We start from the raw sequence: 16,319 nt of genomic DNA, 5'->3' as shown, positions 1-16,319 counted from the left end.
TTATTTTATTTCACTTTCCACACATTCCCCAGGCAAATGCAAACCACGCTCCTTCAATATTGGAGCAGAGAGGAAGCGTGAAACGAAACGCGCGTGGGAATGAAAAGTTGAAAAATATCTGTAATGGGGAATTATCCCTCCACGGTTCAATATCTTCCACAAAATAAAAGGGAGAAGAAAACTCATTGAAATAAAAGAATGTGCAAACGCCGAAAGACGACGCGTGGCCAAGGACCAGAGCGTTCTCAGCCACAAGACTCCAAGCCCCTTCTCGAGTTTTCCACGGAAAACAAAATCTGACGTGTTATCCTTCACTGTGCTTTTTATACATAATAATATGATTATAATTATTATATGCATCCTCGCGGCTTCCTCTTCTTTTCTCGATTCGACATCCAAATCTAACATCGATTCATCTTCGTTTCTCAGCAACTGATCAGTACAGTACGACTGTTTGAGTTTCCTGCTGATTTTTAATAATTATCATCGGATTTTTCCTTTGGTTGCCGGATCTCTGTTTCCTAGATTTCTCGTTTTAACTGGTAAGTTTGAAGCTGATCTGCATTGTTTTGTTGATAATATTACTGTTTCACTTAATATGCGTGTGGACCTGAATCTGCTTGTTTCAGAGATGATTTTTCTCTTTAGCTTTTTTCTATTCTTTTGCAATCGGAAAGAAGTCTTATCTGCCTGTTGAATTAGTTCTAATAATTAAATTATGTGTATACGAACAAAGTACATAGATACACTGAGAGTGATTTTGGTTTAGGTGGAGTTGCAGGAGTATTCTAGGCTCTGCAAGATTTGAAGCAAAATCCGTTGCTCCCGATGGCAACCGAGGTGCATACACAGTTCAATATTTGTATGCTTATTATGCCTATAGTAGAAATGATAATGCTTCGATGGACATGCTGTGAGATTTTCTGAAAAATTGAGGGAGGGAAGACTACGGTGGTTTGGGCATGTTCTTAGGCGACTACTGTCGGATACGGTCAGGAGGGTAGAGTCGATTACAGTTGACGGTGCCAGAAGGAGAGGACGACCAAGGCGGAAGTGGAAAGACTGTTTGAGATCTGATTTGATGGATTTAGCCCTTACCGAGGACATGACCTCTGATAGGAAAGTATGGAGACTAAAGACTAGGGTAGTCGAGTAGTGTGGGTCACATCTCTAGGGTGTATCATCTCTGTCTTCTTTTAATGCCTTTGTAGTAATTTTCATGAATTCTACTTTTTATACGTTTCTGTTATTGGTATTTATGAAGGTTTAGAACTGAGCTTGCTATCGTGGACTTCTGTGTAATATTCTCTTTACTTTTAAATTTAGTCGGGTCTTACGTTTCTATCTATATGCAGAGATTTTTTCGCAGGGATTTATTTGCAGGGATTACTTCCCATTTTAAACGCGCATATAATATTAATGATATTTATGACTGCATATGAATACTGTTCAACTACGTATTTATGTATTTATTTATACATGCTTTGCATTTTATCTATATTTTCAATTTTCTGACTGCCGGATGTCTTCCACGGAAGCTACTCTCAACCTGACGTTGGGGGCAGCCTACTACCCTACCTCCCCTTACCCCATTGCATATGGGAATTGGGTTTTGTTGTTGTTGTGTTGTTATTATGCCTGTAGTGTTATTATGCATTCTACTTTATTAATTTAGAAGGTTGGATTCAAGAAAAAGAAGAAATTATAATGAAAGCTGTCAATTTCCTGCGTGTACGCATAATTTGAGTCAAATGCTTCTATGCAAAATTACTGTTTATTTGATTGCTATTACTATGTTCGCTGGACCTTGAAAAAATGTTCCTTTTATGGATTACTGCAATTTATGGAAAACATTTTTTTTATTAATTTCCCTCTGGCTATTCCAATTCGACTGTTTCAATGCGCTTATATATGCGTGGACCTGATTCAGCTTTAATGGGAAGGTTTAGCATTAGTTTGTGGTGGCGTAAGGCTTGTTTTTGGAATGGAAAGTTCTTATATCATAATCCTTATAATGTGAAGTGTGTTTCCTAATTGTTTAACTGTTGTTGCAAATTTCATATAGGACCAAATTGAAGGCACGGAATCACCTAATGCTCTTAAATCCGGCTTATGCTGTTCCATTGGCAGCCAACAATCTGAGTCATTCTCCCTATTGCAGGAGTTATACGCATTTAAGCATGACCAAACACCCAAGGTTCCATTCTTCACGTTGCCCAAGTCTTTCCTTTCCTTTCCTTTCTCTAATAGTCTCCAGCAAGTAATTGTTAATCTTTTCTTGATATGCTCAAAATTTCCCGTAAAATAGGTCCGGAAGCCCTACACTATAACTAAGCAAAGGGAAAAATGGACTGAGGAAGAGCATCAGAAGTTTCTTGAAGCTTTAAGGCTGTATGGTCGTGGCTGGCGCCAAATAGAAGGTAAGTACACATTGGAGATTTTTGCATTCACTCTTTTGCCAGTTATGGTGTGAACAGATCAAGTTACACTTGTTTTCATGCAGAGCATGTAGGCACAAAAACGGCTGTTCAAATTCGAAGTCATGCTCAAAAGTTTTTCTCTAAGGTTTATTGCCTTAAGTTCAATGTAAAATTTTCTTGATTGAAAAATGATTGTATCTTTTGTGAACATGCCATGTGTAGACATTTTTATATAGTTTTCTTTAATCGGCATCTCATATTTGCGTGTTTGTGGTTTTAGGTTGCTCGAGAATCAAAAGGTGGCTTTGAGAGTTCCACTAAATCAATTGAGATACCGCCGCCTCGTCCAAAAAGAAAGCCAATGCATCCGTATCCCCGCAAATCTGTTGTTCCACTCAAAGGAATATCTCCATCATCTCAACCAGAGTGGTCTCTATCCCCCAATCACTTGGTTCCAGAACAGGATAACAAGTCACCCTCATCAGTTTTGTCTGCATTTGTTTTCGATGCAATGGGGTCTTCTGCCTCGGAGCAACCAAATAGATGTTCTTCCCCAATTTCTTGTACCACTGCTAATATACAGTCCCTCGATGCATCTCCTGTTGAAAAAGAAAATGACTATGTGACATCTACAGAGAAAGATAATGAATCTCTGGCCTCTGTTAAAGTATCAGGACATTCAACTGAGGAGGTCGTTTTATCTTTGGTAAAATCTCTGAACTGTTCATTGTAGAAAACGACTATTACGGACCTAGAATTTGGAATATGATTTTCTTTCTTCTTGTAATTACTCAGAAATCCAATGAAAATTCTGAGGAACCTGTCTGTGCCAAAGGAAATGCAGCAGCAGTAGATTTGCCTTTCACTAGTATTAAGCTTCTTGGGATAACAGTTGAGGTGAAAGATTCTGGTAAACCTTCCACATCTAATAACGGTGTAGAGGGTACTGATGTGGTCGGTGAGAGACTTGTTCAGGCATTACCATCATGTTTGGACTTGCATTTATCACACGGGCCAGTCATCGACGATTGGGGCAGGGTACCTTCCAAATCAAGTTTATCCCCTTGTATTGAAATCCACTCAGATAAAAATGACCGTGTAGAATACACCAGTAATGCTCCTGTGCCGTGGTGGGCTCTTTACCAAGGTCTACCCATTCATTACATCACTTCATTGAATCAAACACGTAAAGACTATTGTTCCAAAGAAGGGGCGAAAGAGAAGGAAACTCTGAATGAAAGATCTTCCACAGGTTCAAATACCGACTCAGCTAGGGAAACTGGAGATAGGGAGAAGAATTCAGATTCTGTTGATTTTCATTGCCAAAAGTCTCCTGAGGTTAAATTGACTCCCCAGAAATGTAGTAAGGGGTTTGTGCCATACAAAAGATGTTAGCAGAAAGAGATATGCCAGTGTCCGAAGGACGGGACAGAGCGCAAAAAGGCCGAGTTTGCTCATAGTTGCCAACCCCTTTGTGCACATAATGCAATCTTAAGTCAATTTAGTTAGTAAGAGGATGAAAAATAATCACTTCAAGTGCTGATTTAGATAAATCATAGGTAGTTTTGTCCTGTTTGTAGCATATGATTCTATGTATCAACTACCTTCAGATGGCTTGGGTTGGTAGGTCGACGCTCAAGAAGCAGACTGGATTAATGGCAGTTATAACATCTGTGGTCCAATGTGTTCATAGCTCCAGAGTTGGCATGGCCTTAGCATTATGGGGGGTTCATTTGTGTTAAGAGTTGGTGTATACCCTAGATGTTTCATGTCAAGCATCAAGTTGAAGATATGTATGTACATATATGTATGAGTTGGATGCTAACATTTTTTGCTGCAATGTTTGCTATCTTAATTTCCCCCTTGTTCGACTGAACAGTTTGTTTACCCTTCTAAAACAAAAACATTGACCGGTTTTGTATGTGTCTATCGTATTTCATGAATCATGACACAAGAAATAATCAATTGTTATTACGGTTCAAGTAATCAATTTCAAACTTGAATTTGATTGGTGTATGATCCACTAACAGTAGATGCAAATTTATGCCTTCAGGAGGCCTTTCTAACAATTATGCTGTACGATTAGTGTTGATACACGGACTGGGGTTGGAGGATGTCGGCGGTTCACACCGTTAAAATGCTTAGCACCTTAGCTTTTAAGAAGCATTTAGCACCTTAGCTTTTAAGAAGCATTTTGCCCAACATCTGATAGATACAAAACATTATAGTTTCATGACTACACGCTTCAAGGCAACAAAAACATTTATAAAAACATTTCCCGACCCTCTGCTAACTGGCCTTTTTGCAATTTTTACAGTCAACTAGACCATAGAGAAAATTACAAAAAAGAAAAAGGAAAAAAAAAGTATCAAATCCTCCCTTAATACCAATCTCGGATTTGATCATGGAAAACCACCATCTTCTTTCCCTTATAGTAGAAAAAAAAAAAGCACCCTGACCTTTACAACTGGAGAAAAATGGATTCAAAGATATTCGTTACTACTTACTAGGAGTGAGCGATAAAAAAAGAGTGACAACGCAAACGGGAAAGTAAACAAATCACACAGCGCGTACAAATATGGCAGAATAAGAACAACATTCGGTTACAAATATGGGATTTGCACTCAGCTACCTCTGTTTGAACCCTTTTTAACTCCAACTGTCATCGCACCACCCGTACAAATATGGGATTTGCACTCAGCTACCTCTGTTGTTCCAAAATTGTAGTTTCCAACTCTAAACTGCATTAATTCCTCGCCTAACACTGTACTCGGATCAAACAACTCCAATCCTAAATGAAATTAGCCTTCTTTAGAAACCTGATTGTTCTGCAGTAATATGGCCATATTGATTCCAAAAAGTCCAGGTACTTCTCCATCAACCGCTCTTGAAAATCATTCACCTGTTTTCTCCATACCTCTTTGTAGTCCAAGTTCTTCATGTCTTCCACAGGTTGCCACACAAGAGCTCTTACATCTTCCTTCAGCTTTCCACGTGCGATATAATTGGAAGCCAGGAGATAGTAAGTAGGTAATTTCCTAATTAGTTGAACCATCTGCTTGGAGCAGAAAACGTACAGCGTGCACAAGCCTCTAAGCATCTTGATGTAAAGAGCAACAATCAGGGGCCCAAACACCCATAGCGGAGTCAACTCCTTTGAAACTTCGACCCCATATATCAAATTGACACCAAGGTACCATGGAACACTGCACATGTGGCAGACCAACTGTTAGTGATGTATGTAGGTATAGTTACCGCATTTTCATCCCCAGATCAAGTTAATTACTATTCATGTTATGGAATGATAGGACAACTCAAAATAATTGACAAAAGATATTAATAAGAGAATGAAAACCAAGTCACAATTTTTACCAAATCATCCCAGGCCAAGAATGAGGAGTACTAGGATTGATTGACAAGAACAAAATAAGAATCAGGGAATCGGTTAACTTGACAATGGTTTATCAGATGCTTACCAGAAGTCCTTACGGTTTGTCAAGATGTGAACTTTATGGTTTTCACTCTTCACTCTTTTTAGTAGACACAGCCATTTGATATCACAAACATAATGCCACACGGTAATAAATCATATACACTGCTAGAAAATAATTCTGGGGACGGAATGGGGGCGGAAAGGGAGATAGCACATTTATTATACTTACAATATTAATAAGGGTATTTTGATTGCAGCATTCATGTCCCAGAAATAGCACCAAACAATCTTTAGAATCTCGCCTTTTCTATTACTTTGGGTGCCAACTTGAGTTTCTAATACATCTTTAGGAGGTGCTTCTCCCAAAGCATCATCCACCACTTGACTTGGGGACTGTGATCGCAACATAATTATCCATTTCTTGAATAATTTATGAATAGCAGGTGATCCCACAACGTTCTCACCAGTTTCCGAGGCATAGGCAACTGGACCATTATGAGCCTTGGAAGATTCTATCGTGGCCGCTTCACCATCTTTTGGAACATAAGAAACTTTAATAGAACTCTTTGGAACATTCCCCTGATGTTTTCTGTCTCCTGATTCATCACTCAGAACACTGCCTTTGAAGGCAGAAATTCTAATATTTTTGGAGTCCAATCCAAGAGTATGAGCCCCTGTACTGCTAAAATAAGCATATCTTAATTTAAATGCTCAAGATGCATACAGCTAAAAAGGAAGCATTTGAATAAAATGAAAGGAAAATAGGATTGTGAAAGATAATATAAGAAAAATAATAAATGGAAAGAAGAAAAGAAAGAGAGTTCACTTCATCCCTTTTCCACAGCAACAATAAATGCATAAAAAATGCAGATGAGAACAAAATATTTTGGTTTTAAAATAAAGAAATATTTAATTAGAGAGAATAGTAGTAGAATGGCACCAATGCACCTTCTCCGTTTTCATATCATGCAAAAGTGTTCTTGTTATCCTTGCGTGTAAAGGAAAATAAATAAGAATTCTGAGGCAAGAATTTGCTCATCCAAGAAGAGAGAACGCATCAATGACAAAAAGACATGATTAGCATAGACCTGTTTTTATAGAGTCAGAGATAGCATCACTGCTCTACTCAGGCAATGTTATTATGTTAGCACCATTACGTCATTAACCCCCGGCAATCAGAAGCAATGAACAACTTTCCATTTACAATGTTGCACCACATCACACAAAATTCAGAATGAAATATAAAAACACCAAGAGTACATGCTACAGTTTCAAGTTTCAACATATTCGAATTCAATTTACCACTTCTTCACTAACTTGTTCCTTCACATCTTTTTCTTGCAAAAAGATAGAAAAAAGAAAGAAAGAAAGAAAAGGCCTCTTTTTTTATTTCAGTTTAGAGAGATCTCATTGCCTATTTTCTTTACAATCATTGGTAATCTGTTGATTCCCTACCTCCTTTCACTAACTTGTACCTTCACTTCTAAATTTAATTTTTAAAAAATGGGAAAACTGGGGAAAGGAAAAAACGTAGTAAGACCAAACATTTTGGATTTTTCTTACGATAAATTCCATATGCTAAATTAAAAGCATTAGTCAAAGACCTTTCAGATCACCACTTCCATATGCACCACGCAAATTGATCAAACCAACCATTATACTAAGAGACAAGCTACCAGAATGGAATGTGTTGCTTACCATAAACAAGTAGAGTGCCTCAGTGATGTGCCCTTCTTTCTTCTCCCAAGCATATGAAGTGTAGCTACAGGTATCCTTAATGTCAATCCTTTCCTACATGATAAAGGCCTTGAACGAAATGCTACATAAGAACCCTGCAGTACAATAAAAATGGCCTTGAAGGAAGGCTACATATGAACCTTAAAATGCAAAAAAAATGGCCAATATACTTTACATTCAGATAAATACCAAAAAAAAGCTCTGCTCCCTATATTTTTAGATGCGATAACAAATGACTCTCTTCCTCAATAAACAAAATTTCTCAAAGCAAAGCAAACAAGAGCTGACAAAATGGAATTTTGCATCTCATGGGATTCGACAAACAGCACCTGGATGGACCTATCTGTCCTGGATGCAAGGTGAGAATTTTTTAATTCGGCCATCACACTCTTGGTTTTTAAAGAACTTTACTTGAAGGCCCTGATTCATACACTCCTAGTCTATTAGTATTAGTAACAAAATTTCTTATACCTGCAATTGATGGATCACCAATGCCATAGTCACAACTTTCGCCTCAAGCGCCCAAACATTTATTCAACAAGGCCTAAACAAATGAAATGAACATATCATCAAACGAGGAAAGAAGCATTCAACTATATGTAAGCAAGAAATTCCAACAAACAATGATATGAAAGAAATATCAACAAGAACCAAATAAGAGACCCTCGCTGAAAACCTGATAGAACAATACCAGCCATAGAGTGAATCATTACAGGAACAAATTTCACCTTGTCTTAATTGTAGCAATAAAAAATATTGAGCAAAGATTTATAATACAGATAAACAACTGATATTTATACAAAAGTCGGATGAGAATGCGAAGAAGAAATGAGAGCTCAGTTAAGTTGGCGAAACTGAAAGAGAAATCTATCAACTTTAACTTTGTTTTCGGGGAAAAAAACTGAACTGAAAATTTTTGCCATTTTAAAAGTATCAACACATGTTGACATTAACTTCTCTCTATTTCTCAGCATCCAAACAGGCAGGGACCATATATTTTAGATTTTTTCTATGTATTTTCTATTAAAAATCTGTTTTCGCCTGAAATTTTGTAAGTTCAAGTTCGCTAAATTCCTGCGTCCATCCCTGTGCAAACAGGGGCTGAGGCTAATAACTTTAAATTACACCAATTTCTACACGAATAACTAAAATTCCACGTTCTTTTATGGGAATTAAAATACAAGTCGAATTCAATCCATTATTTTTTTGCTTTTATTGATTCCAGTTTTCCAATTTGAGCAAAAAACAAAACTTCAGGAAGAAAAAAACCCTAAATGCATTCAAACTAGCTTAAAAAAATTAAAACTGAAACAAAGAAGAAGAAGAAGAGACTTACCGTTAGACGATGTGATATCTTCAGCTCCTATCCTCTCCTCAAAACAGCTTCAAAAATGAATTTGCTTTCTTCTGCTATTTCGAAAAATATTAATGAAGAGATAAAATGATATATATATATATTACCTACAGCATTCAAATCCCATGGTGACACCCGGTTTGTTGTCTCGTCTCGACAAGAAGATGGGCTTAGTTCCACTTGACGCCTAACTCAAATGTGAACGGGTCAACCCGCTTGAGTCCAGGTCCTTGTGATATTGGTGAATGTTAAGCCCAAACCAAGTGTGTACTCATCGAGTTGGTGTGGTCTTGTCCAGCTTTTGATTTCATGTGCTTTTTGGAAAACGAAATATAAAAAATAAAATTTTACCATTACATTATGGTTATCTTATAATTTTAAAAGGATTAATCCTTGCATAAACTTAATATTTTGAAGTTTACAGGAACTAGTGTAAAAGATGTAAAGTGGAATGGGGGCAGAGGCAGAGGCAGAGGCAGACGAAGATTAAAGTGGTTTTATTGTACCCATGTTTTACATTATCAAATTTCAACTTTGTTGAGCATAAAGACGGTGTCACATGGTCCAAGTCAGATGGATGATCCATCAGCATCTCCAACCTCCGTTACTTGCTACCCACTCAGCTAACATTTTCGATAGCGATGTCACTCCCTTCAAGCTTTGGGACAATAGTATGACGTGTTAGAGTTTCATTATTGCACTCTCATTTCAAAAAATATGTCATTCAATATAAAATGAACCTTCCTTTTAGGCTTAATAGCACCCAAACTACATCGTTTTCTCATTAGGTGTTCGGATCGTCAACGATATTAATTTTTCCGTTCAGTGACACGTGTCACAATATGATAAATTTAAAATTTTTATTTAAAATTAAAATTATATATTTTTAGAAAAAATAACACAAAATTTGAAATAAACCCAAAAATTTGAAAACCTTCATTTCAACATCTAAAACTAAGTCGATCGTTGCCCTTTGCCGTTAACGAAGCTCCCGACGACCAAAACCCCTATGAAATCGTGACCGATCGACGACGAATCGAAGTTTTTTATCCCGCAAACCCTAGGCTGAAAATTGTGATTCCGATGACCAATCGACGACAACTATGGCGATGTATGACTAGGAGGATGGTAGAGACTACGTTGGCGGTTGTGGTTGTGGTTGTGGCTAGAAAGGGCGGTGACGGCATGTTAAGGTTAGTATTTAGGGATTTTAGGGATTTGGGGGTTATTTTATAATTTAAGAGAAATTAAGGTTTTTTTTATAAATATAATAATATTTTTAATATTTTTCTAAAAAAATAAGTTTCAAACTCACCATATTATGACATATGTCACTTAACGGGTGAAATTAACGTCGTTGATGGTCCGAGCACCTAAATGGGTAACGTTTGTAACTTTAGACTCGTGGATGAGTAAAAAAATAGTTTAGTCACCTATTTGAGAAAAAAAGTATAGTTTGAACACTTATTTTAGTATTAATCCTTCTTTTTATTCAGTTAAGTTAAATTGGTTCTTGAACTTTTTTTGTGTTAAAATGACTCCTAACCTTGTCAACTTTAATCAAACTAATCCCTATTTTTCAGGAGGTCAAATTGACCTCTAAACCTGTCTAGTTTAGTTGAAGTATTTATAGAAATTTATCAAGTTATTGGGTTAATTTGAACAAAAATAAAAGGTGAATGCCTAAATGTGGTGAATTTTCTACCCGCATTTTCATTGTGGGTGGGAAACATGCATCGCCATCGATCCAACCAGCACATTGCTATCTTTTGGACTTTACTGGATTGGTGGCATGTGGTGTTAAAAGTATTAAAAGAATTGAAAACGCCATTTCCGTATTTGTGCGTTCATCATTCTTATATATAAACCATATTAAAATCCACTCTGATTTTAATTACTCTTTATACCATATCTCTATACTGATCAAGACTTGGACCCTGACGATTTAGCTGCATATTCATGTTTATACTAATTGAATGCTTAAAAGAAATACATGCATGAAATTGGCAGGTAGATGGAGAAGGGTTAATAAATGATAATCCTAGCTAATTCCCATGCCTGGTGGCGGCCAGTTGCATTTACTTGAGGGTGACTTGCATAGCATAGCAGTGGCCCAACATTCCTCAACAGCTAGCTACCTTTAATTCGCTTCAGAGGTGGGTGGCCATTTCTGAAAAGAAGAGAAGGATAAATCAATGGAATTAAAAGTGGCAAGCAAGCACCCCTAACCCAGGCCAATGCCCCATATCTTTTTGCCCCCTCCAAAGCATTATAATTTCTAGATTAATCCATCATTCTTTCCCTCTAATTCTCTACTGTCTTGCCTTCACCATCACTAGTCTCATGGTTTTGAGTATTTGGGGACCAAACTTCAAGCTGAAGGAACAGATGTTGTGCTGGTGCTTGACTGAAATGCCTAAGGCCCCACTGCCCTATTAACCTCTGCATACCTTTGAGTGATTTTGCTGCTAATGTAGTAATATTGTGGATCTGTTGAGGTTGTTGTCTTGTCTTTTACTTCTTTGTCAATAAATTTTAGGTAGTTGCTGCACTTTCCTATAAAAGTGATCACAAATTCTACAAACTTCGGTCCAAAATGATAAGGAGTTATGAGATGACTGTAATTTCCCAGCCATTTAAAGTGCGATTCTCGACTAGGAAATTTGTTGATGCCTGCGAATACCAGACCAGGATACTGCCAGTACCATGCATTAAGTGGCTCATCAGATCAGCCAACTACCAGCTTCAAACTCCATTAAGCATAGCCCAGTATGGTGAATGAATTTTTTTTGTTCCGTTTACAAAGTATGCGTATTTGAGACATATCTATATACGATACTCACACGAATTTAAGTAATCGTTTAGATTTTGGAAAGCAAGAAAGAGGGTCCTAAGTTTTATCCTCATGATGATTTGCTTGACATGATGATCACAAATACCCCACAAAAATGTACAGTTGTTTCTCTACATATTCTTCCACTCCAAACTTCAAGAATGTAGCACCACGGTAACTGTACAAGTGTGGTGTCATTCTTTTCTTTTTCCAGTACAAACTATGCCTATAGGCTATACATAACATAAAAACGAGCCTGGATACAATGAAATATACTATATTGACAGCACAAAATCATTGTTTTTTTATATATAAAACTGAGAACCGTTTGCCTAAGTGCACAGCACGGCCCGTTAAAGTTAAAACTTGGAAAGTACAGGACCAGCTCTGATTGAGACAAAGAGCTGGTGGTGCTTCAAGTTTCCTGGTGTGTTAGTGTACTGTGTGTACCCTCAGAACTCAAAATCCCGAGGCACTTTCTTAGAAACTCTCCGTTTTGTTTATATGTTGAACAATGGAAGAGCACTGGAAATGAAAGTGGAGCAGTAAGGCCTGAGAAGAAGGGGGTTTCTTGCGGTTTTGTAAGGATATGAAGAGAGAGATTGATTTACCATTCCAGGGTTAATTTTTTGGAATAGTCAACCATGTTGTTTTTTGAGCACAACATGACAACGCCAATGCATACAAACTGAATCCTTACTTTCAGAGCAAACAGCACAAAAACTTTCCACTATATGACTCCTTTTGTTTTCCACAATTCTACTTTCTCAATGATTCCCATTTTTGTTGTTTTCCTTCTTGTTGTTTATTCTTCCTCTCTTGGTCCTGTCCTACCTTTTCCATCGCTACCAGATTCCGGTAACCGGCAACTGGCGAACCACACTTTAAACACTGATAAAGACATTCAGAAGCTAAGGAGAGTCGATGCTTATCTCAAGAAAATAAACAAGCCTCCTGTCAAGACCATTCAGGCATCTTCTTTGAAATTTTCAGCCGGTCTTTGATTCGTCAGCCTGATGATTATATGATTTTGGTTTCTTCGTTTGTTGCTGCAGAGTCCAGATGGTGATATCATAGATTGCGTTCCATCTCACCGTCAACCTGCTTTTGATCACCCCGAGCTTCGAGGGCATAAGCTATTGGTAAAATTTCTGCTTTAGATAGGGACATGAATGCATTAAGTTTCAAGACATTATAGTTTAGTCATTAGTGTCGGTGAGAATGAAGCAAACACTAATGGAATCCTCATTTCGACAGGATCCACCGGCGATGCCGAGAGGTCATAACTCTACGGAAGCAGGCTCTGAGAGCTTCCAGCTTTGGACAGACACAGGTGAATCCTGCCCCAAAGGGACTGTTCCAATCAGAAGGACAACTGAGAAAGACATTCTGAGAGCAAGTTCTGTTAGAAGATATGGAAGAAGAAGAAGATATGTGTGGAGAGACTCCACAGACAGCGGTCATGAGGTTGGTACCATCAACCTTAAATTACTTGGAGCAATAGAAACACCTAAAGAACTTGACAACGAGATTGATCTCAGAAAAACATATTCTCTTGCATTCTGTCCAAGTGTTCTCTGTGAAGCTATGATTTTGTTTTAGTAACCCCGGATTCAGATGAGTAGAGCAGAAGTAGTATAGACAGTTCACTTTTTGTTCTTCTCTCATTGCAGCATGCGGTTGTGTTTGAGAATGGAAATCAATATTATGGAGCGAAGGCAAGCTTAAACATATGGGCCCCTCATGTGGCAAACCCATACGAGTTTAGCTTGTCACAGATATGGGTCATCTCTGGTTCTTTTGGCAATGATCTGAATACCATTGAAGCTGGTTGGCAGGCATGTCCCTAAACTTTTAGAACAAAGATTCAAGAAGCTTTGAATCGAGAAACCATTGGTAAAATATCTGCTTGCTGAAATAAGTTGCATATTCATGTTTCTTCAGGTTAGCCCTGAGCTATATGGAGATAATCGCCCAAGGTTCTTCACATACTGGACAGTGAGTATAATGTCTAGCAATCTTCTTGTCTTTTCAAGTTTGTGAACAATATTCAAAATCGGAAATGGGGAATCAACTGCTAATAAACTTTGAATTTACAGAGTGATGCATACCACACCACAGGATGCTACAACTTGCTTTGCCCTGGATTTGTCCAAATCAACAACAAAATTGCTATTGGAGCAGCTATATCTCCAAGGTCCTCCTACAATGGAAGACAGTTCGATATTGGCTTAATGGTTTGGAAGGTGAGTGCTTCCCTCCATTCAACAAAACCAAGTTATGAACATAACTATCTTACGACATCCAACATATAAAAAAGCTGTTGTTTTGTAGGATCCAAAACACGGACATTGGTGGTTAGAATTTGGATCGGGATTACTGGTGGGATACTGGCCTACATTTCTTTTCAACCACTTGAGAAGCCATGCAAACATGGTACAGTTCGGAGGAGAAATTGTGAACACCAGATCCTCAGGGTTTCACACATCAACACAAATGGGAAGTGGCCGTTTCGCACGAGAAGGCTTTGGGAAGGCAGCTTATTTCAGGAACTTGCAGACGGTAGATTGGGATAATAATTTGGTTCCTTTGAAAAGCCTTCGAATATTGGCTGATCATTCAAATTGTTATGACATCAGACAAGGAAGAAACAATGCTTGGGGTACTTACTTTTACTATGGTGGCCCTGGAAGGAATGTAAGATGTCCTTGACTGTTTGAACTTTGAACCCTTTATTTTCCTTTTTACCCCAATTTTTCTCTCTGGGTATTTAGTTTTCATCCCAGCTTGATTCTTAGATTTTTTTTTCTCTATCAATCATTGTATATTTCTGATCCCCTGGAAGATTGATTTGCCCTCCCAGCTGGGGATTATATATATGTAAACAATTCATCTAGGTCAAGTTTCCTGCTGTAATGCATACACTTCCATTCCACAAGCTTTGCTTGAATGCTTCCATACCTGTATTTGTTGCAAGATTGCATTGACAGAGGCCTTCCAGACTCATAACACCATACTAGAACAGGGTTATTATATTTCTGAAAAACAAGTCCGTAGGAATTTGCACTTACCACCCAGGAAAGATTGTAGCCATTGAACCAATTGTGGTTTATTGATATTGTGTCTCCCAGAGCGACTTTGTATTGTGAGTTCAAAAGAGACGCACCATTCATCACTGGAAAGAAAGCTAAACATCTATATAATGCTTGCAACTAAAGCTTTTGGAAAACTACAGCAACGCCGGAGCTTTGGAACATATCATTGCAACACCTCTTTATTTGTTAGAAACACCATGGGGAAAAAATTATAGACCATCCAACGAACGCAAGTCAGACCTTAATTGATTCTGATTAATTGAGGCTTCTTATTTAAAGGGCCATACGCCATTGAGGTAAGGGATCTCTCAGAGACTCTTTACTCTTGTTCTGCGTCTATAGCACCTTAACCGACTTCAGCATAAGTGTGAAGCAAGACAAACTCAATCAACTCAGCTGGTTATTGTCTTTCTCTAGGATTCCAACAACAACAATAAATGCCAAAGATATAGTTGTTATAATTCTAAAACTAACTAAATGTCCTTTCACCAAGTCCAAAAGAAAGCTAGAATGCTTAAATCTCCAAACATACACCTATCTGATGCTATATTGAGCAAGAAGTTGTCCATGCCTGTCAAAAAGAAGATTAAGTTGCTGAGGAGGCAGAAAAGGCCACTTTTTCTTCCCCCACATATTAGCTGACCAGCTAGCTATATGATCTGAAAAAATCAGCAAGAAGAGGTGTCCATGATCCTATAATCTAAAGATTGAAATAGTTAGATAGTTTTCTTTACGCTAAATATTCATGGATATGTTATGACCCTAGGAGATTAGAGAAGAAAATTAGACGAAGAATGGACAGAATTGAGATTAAAGAAGAGAAGAAAAGGGATTCAAGAAAGATGAGAATTCTTTCATTCATTTCATAAGGAGAAGATGACTACAAGCAGGTATTTTATTTAGTTACAAAATAGTATGGGAATCTAATTAGTGCCAGCTGGCATTTTTACTAACTGAATACTAACATAATGGTTTTGTTTCATTTCTTCTCTTCAGCAGATATTGGACCATCTCGCTTGGGCTGCTCCAACCTTCCTCTGATCCGTCTGGCATGCTCTATCTCATCGGGTAAAATAATCACCTGACTGCCTCGTGCTTTAATTCCCAAATTACATTTTCCAATCCCTAACCCTCGTGCATCCATTCCCAATTCCTCTCCTCTCTCGTTCATTCCCAAATCCTCCTCTCCTCGCCGTTCTTCTTCTTCTCCGACCATAACAATACCCGCCCCACGAGAAGATCCTTGTCCCCAAGGATCGAAGCTAGGAAACTGTCCTTTTAGAACCAAATAGTCTTCCCACGTGTCGTTCGACTCATCCAAATTTTCCCATCGAACCAAAAGCTTAGTTACTGGTTTACTGTTTCTGTTCACTATTCGTCTGGCCAAAATCTTCAAAGGTTGAATTCTAAACTGTCCATCTTTATCTACTGCAGGATGAGCCGTTGC

General features: G+C 37.9%; 3 protein-coding genes across 4 annotated transcripts; 2 read left to right on the top strand and 1 right to left on the bottom strand.

The window, feature by feature from the left end:
• The first annotated feature begins 395 nt into the window (after positions 1–395).
• On the top strand, positions 396–4,298 carry LOC120200900 (protein REVEILLE 1-like). The gene is made up of 7 exons (XM_039201629.1): positions 396–542; positions 770–840; positions 2,066–2,197; positions 2,309–2,420; positions 2,504–2,565; positions 2,701–3,126; positions 3,216–4,298. Exons 2-7 carry the CDS (start codon positions 829–831, stop codon positions 3,813–3,815), a joined length of 1,344 nt encoding a protein of 447 aa, XP_039057560.1. The 5' UTR covers positions 396–542; positions 770–828; the 3' UTR covers positions 3,816–4,298.
• Positions 4,299–4,965: 667 nt separating this feature from the next.
• LOC120200902 lies at positions 4,966–14,460 on the bottom strand. 2 transcript variants are annotated; one of them, XM_039201631.1, is made up of 6 exons: positions 14,448–14,460; positions 8,927–9,000; positions 8,062–8,134; positions 7,552–7,706; positions 6,083–6,532; positions 4,966–5,626 (listed from the first exon to the last, which is right to left on the bottom strand). In XM_039201631.1, exons 3-6 carry the CDS (start codon positions 8,086–8,088, stop codon positions 5,212–5,214), a joined length of 1,047 nt encoding a protein of 348 aa, XP_039057562.1. In that variant the 5' UTR covers positions 8,089–8,134; positions 8,927–9,000; positions 14,448–14,460; the 3' UTR covers positions 4,966–5,211. The 2 variants fall into 2 exon arrangements, with proteins under 2 accessions (XP_039057562.1, XP_039057563.1); XM_039201632.1 differs by having other exon boundaries at positions 6,083–6,535; positions 7,552–7,685.
• On the top strand, positions 12,121–14,670 carry LOC120200901. The gene is made up of 7 exons (XM_039201630.1): positions 12,121–12,748; positions 12,833–12,919; positions 13,035–13,244; positions 13,451–13,615; positions 13,722–13,775; positions 13,877–14,023; positions 14,112–14,670. The coding sequence occupies exons 1-7, from the start codon at positions 12,512–12,514 to the stop codon at positions 14,487–14,489; spliced, it is 1,278 nt and encodes a 425-aa protein (XP_039057561.1). The 5' UTR covers positions 12,121–12,511; the 3' UTR covers positions 14,490–14,670.
• Positions 14,671–16,319: the final 1,649 nt, after the last annotated feature.

The sequence above is a fragment of the Hibiscus syriacus genome, unplaced genomic scaffold (genome assembly GCF_006381635.1).
Source record: "Hibiscus syriacus cultivar Baekdansim isolate YM2019G1 unplaced genomic scaffold, ASM638163v2 tig00006613_pilon, whole genome shotgun sequence".
In the NCBI taxonomy this organism is placed as follows: Eukaryota; Viridiplantae; Streptophyta; class Magnoliopsida; order Malvales; family Malvaceae; genus Hibiscus; species Hibiscus syriacus.
The sequence above is the reverse complement of the archived record's forward strand: the minus strand, read 5'-3'. Positions and strand labels throughout refer to the sequence as shown.